The 13,446-nt window shown below is 46.8% G+C and overlaps 1 protein-coding gene across 3 annotated transcripts in view; it reads left to right on the forward strand.

Annotated features, from left to right (window-relative positions):
* Positions 1–13,446, forward strand: part of LOC139054676 (multiple C2 and transmembrane domain-containing protein 1-like) — a 270,471-nt gene that overhangs the window by 225,472 nt on the left and 31,553 nt on the right. For all 3 annotated transcript variants that reach the window (XM_070532088.1, XM_070532089.1, XM_070532087.1), the window contains exon 7: positions 7,246–7,449. In XM_070532088.1, the coding sequence (XP_070388189.1) occupies positions 7,246–7,449 (204 nt within the window). The remainder of the gene's footprint in view (positions 1–7,245; positions 7,450–13,446) is intronic.

Raw genomic sequence — 13,446 nt, forward strand, 5'->3', positions numbered from 1 at the left:
AATATTCGCACACCCCTAGTTCCTTTCCTTCGAGCGCTTCCTAACCTTACGTGAGGCCTCCTTACAGCGAAGGACCGATGGAGGAAGCAAGCATACTCTGAAAGCTCCCTTCACCCGTGCTCACCTAAGGAGCGGTTGCCGCGTGCCTGGGTTCGAGATTATCTCTTCAAATCTTTCCGCGAACACCATTATTCTATTTAAAAATGTTGTATCGTCGCACAATCTTTAAATTGAATCGCTAATATAGAGAAGCGTGGACGCTTTCTTCTAGTTTCGTTTACTAAAGTTAAAAAAAAAGTTGCGCATTACAGTGCAAAACTTGATGTGCTCCAGCAACGCTGGCACGCCGGCGTGTTGCAACGCCTAGCAACGCCTAGCAATGCTTGCATGCCGCACGCGTGACTGAAACGAACATGCCTGGCAAGACGTACCGTGCTCGCGCTTCTCCGCAGGTGGGCGACAGTGCGCATGCGCAAGCGAATGCCATGTGGTTAAGCAATGAGGTGAAGCGCTCGTTCAGGGCCAGGAGCGGCGTAAGGACGCATCAAGGTAGCTTTGGAGCTACCTTATGCTGAGGAAGCACCAAGGAAGCCTTCACCGAGGGCCCCTCAGTAAGGAAGCTTTCAGAGTGACATAAGGTAGCCTCACCCCAATGAAGGCTTCCTTAGTGAGGTAAGGAAGGTTTCATTGTTTGGCTTCTTATGCTGAGGAAGTACCAAGGAAGCACCAAGGAAGCCTTCACCGAGGGCGCCTCAGTAAGGAACCTTTCAGAGTGACATAAGGTAGCCTCACTGCAATGAAGGCTTCCTTACTGAGGTAAGGAAGATTTCATTGTCTGGCCCTTCGCGCCTAATGATAACAATAATAAATAATAATAAATGAAATAACTAATAAAGGTGCATTGTTTCGAGTCGATGGGTATACTGGAATTGTTTGTAGACAGCACATAGAGTCATACACCCTTCATTCGCAAGAAAGCAATGCCACCGACTGTGGGGATGTCTGTGCCGTACAAACGAAAGACGGAATTGGGATATACACTGTGTATACATATCGAGGCACACCCAAGTGTGATATCGAGAAGTTCGTGACCCCGCACTTTGCGGGGGTTAGCCGTGACGCCACCACATTGGCTATTTCAATGTGGGCATTTCAAAACCAGATAAGAAATAGTTCACTTAGTTTGTGCTGGAAGAGTTTGTTTTGAAGGGCCACCCCAATCCAAGTCACTCAACTACTCACCAGTGGTCGTGTGTACATTTAAATTTGGCCAAGAATCCGTCTTAGTTTGTAACCGAACCAATCAGTGTATGTCAAAGTAATGACAAAGCTATATCGTCACTACCATTACCAAGTGATCACAGATAAATACATGTACCCTTGTTTAACCCCGTGCTAACTGCTACAGCTTCGCTGGTCTTCCACTTTTGCAGAGTGGAATGGCTCCTGAATTTTTATTGAATTCCCTCCTGCCCCCTTTATTCTGTAGGATATTTTCTACTCCAACAGCTCGTGTTTTGCATACGACGCCTTTCTTTATTTACACTAAATGTTGACGGATCACGTTATGTTGTTTTGTTTTATATTTTCTGCCGGCTCCGCGTAGTGGAATACAACGTTATGGTTAGGCGTGTTTGGTCAGTCTACCGACAAGCGTATAGCGTGCTGGAAGCCGAAACTCATGCATTCAGTAGCACTCACCTACTAGCGTCGCATAATGTTTACGTTGGGTAGGCGAACCGAGCGGTGCGGCAGGGCAAGTTTCACGTTGCAGTGAAACTTGCCCTGTTGTTGTTAACGTGTTAGGAAATTGTATAACGCATGAGTGTTAGCGCATTTGGCACGTCCAGACGATACTGTCGCGCGCGTGAGACGTCATGCTCGAGGTCGGAACTCCTTAACTGTTAGGCAACTGGGAATAATACATAATACCCTCGAGAGAGAGAGAGAGAGAGAGAGAGAGAGAGAGAGAGAGAGAGAGAGAGAGAGAGGCCTTCCTGAGCTGATCGATGATCAATACTTATCTGGGAGGAGTTGCGACAAGAGCACAGAACACGCGCAGACGTCATTTAAGCATGTGGAATTAACAGCGGAAGAGGGGACTAAGAACCGTTGGTGATCCCGTGCTGGGAAATGGAGCAGGGAATAAAGCCAAACTGGAAGCTGTGCACAAATGAAGCGATGTCTGATCTGCCAGCCTGACCCGCATATGCAACAGCATGCCATGACCACACATATTTTGCATGGTACCACATATGTGATTCATACGAGTTAACCGGATAGGAGAGCTGTGTGTGTGACACGTGGGATTATCTTATATAGCAGCTGATTAATGAGTAGGCCTGTTTAACAACTATGATCGCCTATATTCAACATCGCGTGCGTTTTTCTCTTCCGTATTTTACGCCAGCGTTGCGTACCTATAGTGCTTCCGTTCTTTGTGTCACACACGCACAGCTTTATCGACTGGGAAGCAGCTTGACATCGCTTGTTACCGAAAAAAAAAAAGTGTGCTGTAAGGTAATACCGATAATTAATGAGGCATCTGCATCTGTCTACCCGTAACGCTGTACTTGTCATAGAATACCTGCGATCGCGTAGCTGCCGTGGTAATGGCACGGAGTACATGGATTTGTGTAATATACACGCTTGCGGCTTGTGACGTTCTTGCTGAGCTATTTATTACGATTTATCGGCCTAAAGTTCAAAGCAATCAGCACTTAATTTTCCAAACACAGCAAGGCTCTGAGTCTCTGCACACACGCGTAACCATTGCACGAAAAAAAAAAAGAATACAATGCGGATTTCTCCAACTCAAAATTTGATTGACGTTTCCGAACCTACGCCGGTTCCTTGTTCACAATGCAGATTACGTAAGGTGATCGTCACGGGACGTAGTGATCGGGATGATAAAGCTGGGCTATGGTGCCGTCCGCCCGGTTCACCATGTAGGGTGCCGACTTGCGAATTGAGAATCGTCGCGTCGTTATAACGCAGTACCTCGTTGAACGACCGATCGATTCGCCATGTCTCAAATTTGGTCGAATCCAGAAGAGCGAAAGATTAGGCAGATGCGCGTATAATATACGCGATTTCCACGCTGACAGCGCCGCCGTATACTTACCGCTCCTGCGTTTCACTAGCGCAGTTCCCTTCAATAAGTTTTTTTTTTAAAACGAAATTCGTCTACGATAAGCACTATACATTGTGTGGCAAGAAAGGAAAACCGAACGCGGTCGAGCGAGTCTCGAGCCGAAGGCGCTGCGTGTCGGCGCGAACTGTAACGGTCGTTGTGAAGCAAGGCTGCTTGCCGCTGGCAGGTGTGGGTCTCGAGAAAAGTGCCTGCCAGCAGCAGCAGCAGCAGGGCGTAAATCTCTCGGCCTGCAGCTCGAGGAGGAGGAGACCTCGCCGATCACGCGACCACCCATCTCTTGTTGTCCGGGCTTTCGTCGTGCGTGTCTTTAGTAAAGCATTCCCGTAGCGTGGCGAGTGCCCATGAATCTCGTGCTGCGTTCTATCTTTGCTTTTTTTTTAAAGTGCGTGGCTAAGTAGGCACGAGGTCCCACTGAAGACGTTGAACGCACTGATACTGCTCCGACTACTTCATTTCGATTAGAGAAAATGTAAGTTTGCGCGAAGGAATGGAACAACAACAACAACAACAACAACAACAACAACAACAACAACAACAACAACAACAACAACAACAACAACAACAACAACAACAACAACAATAACAATAACAATAACAATAACAATAACAACAATAACAATAACAATAACAATAACAGCAATAACAATAACAGCAATAACAATAACAATAACAGCAATAACAATAACAATAACAACAATAATAACAATAACAACAACAATAATAACAATAATAACAACAATAATAATAATAACAACAACAACAATCCTACCAACAACAACAATCATAACAACAATAACAATAACAATAGCAACAACAATAATAATACTTTTGAAGGTGCAAACTGTAACATACTAGAGAGGAAGAAAAACAAAAGACAACAACGACGAACGCAAAATTCTCCGTGATATTTTGAACAAATGTTTGCATGAATGAAAAAAGAAAAAAAACGAAAGAAAAAAAGAAATCGTCTTTCACTGGAATAGAAGCTGCCCTTGAAAGGCCACTGACTGGCCATGATCCAAGCATTGTCCCAAGTGAGAGTGGACCTATCCAGAGGCATAGCCAGAAATGATTCATCGAAAGTGTGCACGTAATTGAACTGGGGAGGGGAGGGGGAAGGGGGCTTGGCAGGCCGCAAGCTAGCGCAGAAATTTTGACACAGAAAGACATATTATTCGTTCGCCTATTTAAGTAACATATATAATGCCAGGAAAGGCCGAATGCAGTAGAGAGGTTGGAATATCTTGCTTAACCATGAGATTGTAAGAAACTTCCAAGCATTGGGCGAGTTTTGCTTTATCGAACATCGGAATAATCGGAGGTGTATCTGTTGCCCTGCAGTGGACCTAAATATGAAACGAAAACGCTCAAGTGCGGCTGCGTCGAACGCTGGCGTGCCCTTCTAGAATCGCGCGTCTGTTGTGCCCGTTGGAAGCTGCAGGCTCGTATTGGAAACGTGGCAGTTGCTGCGCCTGTGAGGCTGTCTCTGTGGGAATGAGACGAGAGAGAGAGAGACAGAGAGACAGAGAGAGAGAGAGAGAGTGAGCGCCTCCGCCAGGACCGCGCAGCGACGCGAGACGTTTCTTGAAAAGATGAAAGACAAGAGTTGTCGTGCGCAACGCAACCTGAAGGGTATCCCTGTCACTCTCCTTTTCGCTTTCCCGCCCAGTCAATCGTTCATGTTTGTTTGCTGATTCTTTGTCGCCTGTGTGCGAGATTGTTAGGAGCAGAGAAAAAAGAAGTCGCACTTTCGTCCGAAACGCGAAGCATTGCTAGCGACAGCAAAGTAGTGGGCAATTACGGGAAATATTGTTTGTATTAGAACGACAGAAAGCTGAGCTAATTGGTAAGGATTCATTGCGCAAAAAAGAGGTGAGGCGTGCAGACGGGACACAAGAGTAGAGAAGTGGACAACATGAACGGCGTGTTGTCCGCTTCTCTACTCTTGTGTCCTGTCTGCACGCCTCACCTCTTTTTTTGCGTAATCTTTCTAGCTTGAAGGACGTATAAGTTGCAGTTAACGTTCGCTTACTACCTAACCAGGCATTGTGTCACGCGCTTCGTATCATCGCCTTTGTGAATTGCAGTGAACATTCGCTTACTGTAACTAAGCACTAACAATCTGTAACTGTAACTAACTAAGCAATACTGTAACTAACTAAGCACTGACAATCATGAGCGGATCTCACTCGATGACCGCGAACACTGGCTGTCACAACGCCGAACCAAGTGAATGACAGGGAGGTGAACCCGAACAGATGTCCGGTTGGCTACGCTGTACAGGGAGAGCAGGAAAGACTAGATAAGATGAGAAGAGTAATTTTTTGTTTTCAAGGCAGAAAATGTGTTTTACACAAACCTGTCGCAATGTCAGCAGCAACGTATGTTACGTTCGGATTAACACCTGACTTTCAGACGTAGCGCGCCGGCAGGTCTCCCGCGTTGCTTACGGCTGTCGGTATCTTAGCGCCGCTATCAAAACCTATGCATTAGCTTGATGAAGGGATAGTGTTATATCTCCTCGAAGCAGTAGTATTGTGGTGCCTATATATTTCTCGAAGTGACAACATAGCTAAAATGTGTGGACGTGAGAGCGCTAAAAAAAAAAAAGAAGAAAGAACGCGAAATAGAGATGCTCATTTTGCCATCTCAATCTAGATCTCTTCTCTCTCGTCTGTAGCACTATACGAGCCAAAAAGCCGCATTGAGACCTTCCACCTGCTCCAAGTTACCTCCGATAATGATGACAGGTGCTCGTCACATTTCTCCAGTTTGTCTACTCTGAGCCACGATCCCACCGTTGTCTCGAATACGCGAATCGATGCAGACAATTTTGAGGCACTCGGTGCCTTGCATTGTGCGCTGCCGTTTCACATGCCTTGAACACCTGACTGTGCCAGAGATACGCGTAAACGCCTTGCGTAATGTTTAATGACAAGGGAAGTGTTTATAGGAAATGCGGCTGTGTGCCAGCCGGTTCTCCGTAAACCGCTCTTACGACTGAACCGACATTAAAATGGTGTTTATATAAACGCACCGCGCCGCAAAGTGGAGATAGGAACGTTGCCATGTTTTAGGGAACTGCAGCTGCGGGACTTTTTGTAGCCTGCCGTAGGCCGAGAACTGACTTAAGCTTGGCGTTTTAATATCTGTCGTAGTTCATTTCCGCAACATACAGCTGTAGTGTTCTAGGAGATGACAATTAATGCGTGTTTTCTTGCATGAACTGTTTCGTAATTACTTCGTCGTCTCGTTTGTCATGTCGTTACTTCGCTTGTTAAAACTGCCATCAGTGTTCTTCATTCCGCATATACGCTGATCGTACAATATACGTATCGAAGCTTTTCGATCATAGCGCTCTTTGAACTGCGGTGCCGTACAGCGTTCACACCCTTTTTTCTTCCGTGCTAGCTTCGATCTTCGCTCTCTCTCTCTCTCGCTCTTCGTTGTGTTTTGGAGTACCCTTTGACACATTTTGTCATTAGAACGAAGTATATTACGTACGTTATCTCGCAAGGAGGTTTTTCAAGGTTATTTGCGTTTGAATTGACGCGACACTTTCGTCACTTTGCGTTGTACAGCATGTGCAAATGCCCATGGATTTTACGCAGGTTGTACCCTCACCACAACCGAGCGGTGATTTCGTCGTCCCTCTAATGCGCGCAGCGCCGGAACTCGAACTCGGCGAGCGCCGCGGACTCTTCCTATCTACGTATGCACAGTGGCTCACATGACCATCTTTGCCTTAGACAAGAACGCTGTGCGCGCTTGATTGATTTGTGAGGTGTGACACAATCTGCTCTGGGAGCCGCCGTTTTCGAAGGTTCCAGATGAATTTTTGCTACTCGACCTTCCTTATGGTTGACTTGCCCAAATTGGGGTTGCGGCATCATCTCTGCATTACGCGATCGTTATAATGCAACCGGGGAGTCGAACCTTCACCGCAGCAGCAGAACGGCCATAGAGCCATCGCCTCAGGTTAACACCGCGGTCGCTCAGAATGCATGAGTCCCTTGCTGCAGGCTCTCTGTCGCCTGTAGGAATTGTGTTCCTTAATCAGTGACGTGAACCGACGTCTTCTTGTCACGCAGTACTTCAGCAAAAGCCTGCGGCTGGGTTCCGGAGGCGGTGACGCGTCCTCGGCGAGCGCTAGCAAGAAGCAGAAGGTGCAGCTATGGGACAGCGTGATCAACGTGGTGCTCGTCGAAGGGCGCAACCTGCTGGCCATGGATGACAACGGGTTCAGCGACCCCTACGTGCGATTCCGTCTCGGCACGGAGAAGTACAAGAGCAAGGTATGAGCTGTTCGTGGCGGCTCCGCCATCTCCTTCTGTTTCTTGTTCACCGTGGTATGATTGGATTGTACTCCAATAATTAGCAGACGTCTGGACTAAGCATAACTAATAAGTTGCTTAAAACTGAGTCGCAAAATTGTCGTGGAGACCCGGACGTCTGACTTTCACGCCTTCCGTATATTATACTCGCCGGTCGCCGGATAAAAGTGCGGTGCCGACTTTAAAGTGGAAGTCACTTTCTCGTTAATGCGTTAGCATTCTTAGGGTACTTCGTGCAATGTCCGGGGCCCGAGTATCTAGCTATCTATGTATATTTCTACCTATATGTGTTTGTAGCTAACCGTTTCCCGTCTACCTGGGTGACAGGGTAGTCGCGGACGAATGGGCATAGCGCATCGGACTGCCGTGTTGAGGGAACAGGATTCAAAACCAAATGTTGGACTAAGTTGGCCCGCTGAGTATGTGGTAATGTCTTTACATGTGCCGCTCTTCAGCGAACCTCTTTCTAACTAGGAATTGTCAGTCTCTTTGTTCGATTAATGATTGATCAATAATAATTTTAGCCTTTAATCGATTAATCGCTTTCGATGCAACGTTCTTCATCGATTAATTGATTAATCCAAAATTTTCCGGACACTTTCAAGAATGTCGAAACACAGTTATCCACTTTTGTAGGACCCTGCTTTAATGTTTGAGAGGTAGAACCAGGTTTGAAACACAACAGTATAAACGTTTGATAAAGTATGATCTTTAACTCATTAAAGACTAAATATGGTTGGCACTAGTGGCGTTTGAAAAGATACGCAATATACGTTATAAAATTGCACTGAGCGCAGAATTAAATAGGATTCATGATTGTATTGCGCTTAGTGTTACACTAACGGAAGAAATCATAGACGGAAATGTAAAGGAACAAGTCCACCACGTCCACCAACTAGCCTCCTTCATTCCTTTATTAAATAAGAAACATGCCACCAGGGAATCTGTAGAGTACAATTAAATAAAAAATAAGAAAAAGGTCAAAAGTGAAATGTGAAGCCCAACTTAAATAGGTAATAAATTGCAATTCGCACAGGGGAAAAGAAATGACTGGATTGGAATTGTAAACCTCATTATCTTTTCTACAGAGCGAAGGAACATTCATTGGCTGTGCTGCTTGGGTAAAACTGACACCTTTGAATGGAGAAGCTCGGACGTTACAGATTCGCTGGAATCGACACGGACTGCATTGCTATGCCAAGTGCATGCTCCCTACCGGCGCGCATGCTCCCTACCGGCGCGCATGCTGTGTCACGTCTTTAGTGGACTGGCAGTGGCACGATGATCAAAGACTGGGTTCCTGTAGTGTGGCTTGAATTGCGAAGGCATTTCAACCCTCCGGCTTCGGGCCGCGTGGTGGTGTCGGCGGTGTGGGGGAAGGTAGGGGAAGCGCTCGGCTCGGCATCGCTACGGGACTCGGAAAAACAGCCCGACAGTCTCTCTACCACAGCCTCACCGTCACTGCTCGTGCGCCGCCATTCTAGTATGATTTCACAATTTTCGCGCTACTCCTGTCAAATCCTCGGAACACGATTAATTGAACAGGCCTAATCGATTGGGTCGATTAAGGTAGACATCGATGAAGATTAATCGTTTTGCGGGACACATTTAATCAATATATCGTTAATCGAATAAGCAGTAATCGTTATTCCCAACCGTATTTAGTGCCAACATTAGTCACAGTATATATATGCAGGACTGGGCAGGCACCGCTCTTCGAAGAAAATCTTTGACACCGACTTGCAGCGCTGGGTATATGTGCCACTCTGTCTGCGCTGGTCTTCAATGAATCTTTTTTGATGGCGACTTGGAGCACCGGGTATATGTGCCACTTTGATCAGTGCTGGCCTTCGATGAACGTCTTTGATGCCAACTTGAGTCACTGGGTATGTTCCCGTAGGTGTGTGCCGCTTTGTAATGACTAAAATATCCCTTATATTGATCAGATGCCACGCGCGGGCTTCTCAGCATTGCCACTAGATGGCGAAGCGGGTCCAGAAAGAAGCGCGAGAGAGGAGCCCGGTTGCCGCATGACGCGTTTCTCAGCGTTCGTGGACTTGACTGATTTCAAGCCGCTTTGCTGCGTGCACACACAGTATTCCCTGTATGCCGCTTTCCCCTTTCTGTTCCCCTTTCCCCCACCCCCAGTGTAGGGTAGCGAACCGGACGCTCGTCTGGTTGACCTCCCTGCCTTTCCTCTCTGTCCTATCTCTCTCTCAGCGTTCGCACGCATCAGCGCGCCGTACATTTCGGAAGTCATGCGCAGGCTTTGCGGCGGCGCCGCTAGACGGCGCTTGGTGTTCCAGGAGAGCGCAAAAGAGAAGTCATGCTGCAGAACAGGCCTCATACATAACTCGTTTCGACGGTGGCAATACGTGGTGTCGCTATGTTGATTCAATGCTGAACGCATTACCTACTACAGTCATCGTGAGATGGGTTCTGCCGGATAGTTATTGATTTGTGGTTCACAGCGCGGCCTAAGCCATGGTAGGTCCTACGAAACGTGTGTATAATCACTGGACTAAATTCTGCCTAACGGGAACAAGAAGACAAAACAAAGCATTTTAGAGCAACATACAACCTACTCCTGAACATGCGAGTTTACATAGAATAATGCACGAAACGGAATACTGAACTGAACGCAATAAGAAATACATGGGGAATACACAGCGACAACAACAACTATCACAACGATCACGGGAGACAATGGCGGCCGCTTTGAGCTCAGTGAAACAAGTTATGGGTGTGGTTCTAGAGTCCGCGGGAGGAGCAAATCTGGAGTAGCATGTCTCCAGACTAGTGCGTAGCTCCAGCTTAGGCCACCGCTGTTGCTTCCGCCGGGATTTGGTGAAGCAAGACGATTTGCCATTACCGACTAACGAACAAATAACTACGATTCCTTTCGAAGAAACAAGTATACGGGTTCCTTTGTAGCGTCATGAAGGTACACTGAGTCGGATTGCAGCTGTCTTGCCTCTCCGATCTGACGGCGCTTGTTGGGACCGCTCTGAGTGCTAAACAATAGCTTCTTATACTGCACGGCGGAGTTGACAAGGGTTCCGTGGTTTTCGACCGCGTCACATGCGGTGCAAGAGCCGTCATTTCATAGTGCATAAATACCACCTAAAATGACAGGCAGGCTACGTCGGCCTTTGTTTGAATGAAAGAACATTTCGCGTGCACTTTTGTCTGCTCTGCAGCTGATGGAATACTGCAGAGTTACGGTGTCCTTCGACTTGATTGAGCTTAAACTGACGTGTAAGCGCTCGCGAGATTCAGTTCTCACCGCTGCCCCTGTGTAAAAGGATGATAAAATTAGATTATACAGATGATCCAGTTGATGCGGAGAAAACCATGGAAAAAGAGCGAAAGAAAGAAGAAAGAAAGAGAGAAAGAAAGAAAAGAAAAGAAAAGAAAAGAAAGAAAGAAAGAAAGAAAGAAAGAAAGAAAGGAAGGAAGAAAGAGACAAGCAAGCAAGGAAGCTAACATACAAGTAAGAAAGACACAAAGGAAGGAAACAGCGTGTTTGTAGAACCGTTAGTTACTGGAACAGGTGGCTGTATTCACACCCAGGAGGTGCTGGGCGCTTCACGTGGAGAGTTGCTGCAGGGGGAAAAAAAGAAAAAAAATTAACCGAGGAACATGTGTGCGCCAAACCTGGGGGAGTGCGTTGCTTCGATAAAGACGAGTGTTCCTGCGAGCTGGAGAACGTTTTCTTTTCTTGGGCGCCTCTCTGAATAATCCTTCAGAGGAGAAAAATAACGCTGTATCTTTTTTTTTTTGCGGTATTGCAAATTCGCGACAACGAAAACCTCCCACTACCTGCCGATACTCAAGTTTCGAAGAGGACGATGATAATATACATTCGATGTTTACCGACACGCCTGTACGTTCCCATTGCATTTCACCGCTTCACCCCCCGTTTGAGAGTTGAAAGTATCTACTGCAGTGGGACTTCACGGATAGGACGCAACTCACCTTCAGTGGAAAGTTGAAATGGAATGGATCGAGAGTTCAAAGCTGAATCTTCCTCTGTATCTGCGCTCAACATCGTACCTCTTGCAACGTATAAACACAAACAGGTTCGCACTGCCTTAATTTTTTGCGTACCCGATCTTCGTTTTCAAACAGTAGCACCCTTTTTACTTTGTTAGGGTTATTCAGTTGCTGTGTCCTCTACAATGTTGTTTCTGGAGTGTCCACGTGCTATAACTTTCCCGCTCCTTTTCAAACGCCTTGGCGTCAAGAGCTTTTTCAGCAGTATCGCTCGGTACTTGTTACTTCTTGGGAAAAAACATTAACCGGTATTCATTACTGCTAACGTACGTGTTCTTACATTCCATAAAGAGGCACTTCTTTAACCTTCGAGGCCTCACTGTAACTTAAATAGATGCGAAAGCCGGGAGACAAAACGTTTTGCAGCGAAGCTGTATATGGCTAGGGTTCCGTGTATTTTTGTTCTCCGTGAACAACTGTCATCGTCAATGGCTCATACCTCCGTAAGCATTCATGTTCCCGCAAGCAAGCAAAAAATGCAATGGCTCATAGCCTCGTAAGGCAGAGGCTACAAGAACTCAGCAAAGTGAAATGAACAGTGCTTAAATTCTTCCTCTTCACGCATACACAGAACACACACACACAGAACACACAGAACGGCATGTCGAAAACTTGTCATCATCAATGGCTCGTACCCCCGTACCAGGGCCTTACTTGAGCTCAGACCCTCAGCCACGTCCCTCTTTACCCTTCCCCCTTTGAATAAAGTTTATCACCACCACCACACTGTAAAATGCTTTACAACCTTAAAAGTGAAGAAAGGGTGTAAATGTGTCTATAACGCACACCCTTACGGTGTTATCTATATAACGGACACCCTACGGGTGTGAGTTATGGACGCATTTGCACCATTTTTAACTTTTCGGGGTGTAAATTATTTTACAGTGCACCCCCTTTAGCAATGTCTCATACCCCCGTGTGCAGTGGCTCATACACCCGTAAGCAAGAAAAAAATGCGATCACTCATAGTCATGGCTACTCACTTCGCGTGAATTACCTGCGGTGGCACTGCCCCTGTTGTCGTTATCGGTGATTTCAATGTGGATGTGTCGGTACCGAAAAGGGAACGGTTTACGCGTTCCGTGTTGCAGGCATATCCCTTGCGACGCCACACCGATCTGGCCCAACCGACCACCTAGCGGCGTACGTGCATCGTGAAATAATGAGTGAAGTAATGACCACCGATCAAGACAATATATGAGTGTGCGTACCTTTCGTCACGATGACCACCCATCGAGACAATAAATGAGTTCGTACCGTTGTTCCAAGTTATGTTTCGTCTCCGTGTCGTGTGCTAAACAGCTTTGCTGGTCAACCAGCTTCACAGTGTGGAATGGCTCATGATTTTATTGAAAGGTTGATAGGCACCGAGAAGAATGCTGCAGCTATGTTGAATTGCCTATTGATGTGGAGTTCCAATTGTTAGCAAAACGAGCATCTTGACTGTGAATATGCATGTTAATTCGCGCTTTCGCTATATCAGTTCGGCCTGACGTCGTGACAGTGCACTTCGCGACACTTTGCTCTCTAGATGGCGCTGGGTTCGACTGCTTTCGCTTTCTCCGTCTCGGGGTACGGCGGTGAAACATTACTCACTTCTCACATGAGCATTAAGGCATCCATTGCTATTACTTCTTGTCCGGTAAGGACGTACTAGGCGGATTTATGTTGAGTTGAAACCTCCGTTTATCTGTTAAGAATAAATCGAAGCCCGCGTAAGTCCTGCTTCTTACTTATACTCCACTAGCTGTTAGCGGCGCCATTCGATGCGTGTATCAGCGTTCTTCCCACTGTGGGCGGTGGTGGGAACGCCGTGACACACCCGCCGTGGTTGCTCAGTGGCTATGGTGTTGGGCTGCTGAGCACGAGGTCGCGGGATCGAATCCCGGCCACCGCGGCCGC

The sequence above is a fragment of the Dermacentor albipictus genome, chromosome 1 (genome assembly GCF_038994185.2).
Source record: "Dermacentor albipictus isolate Rhodes 1998 colony chromosome 1, USDA_Dalb.pri_finalv2, whole genome shotgun sequence".
In the NCBI taxonomy this organism is placed as follows: domain Eukaryota; kingdom Metazoa; phylum Arthropoda; class Arachnida; order Ixodida; family Ixodidae; genus Dermacentor; species Dermacentor albipictus.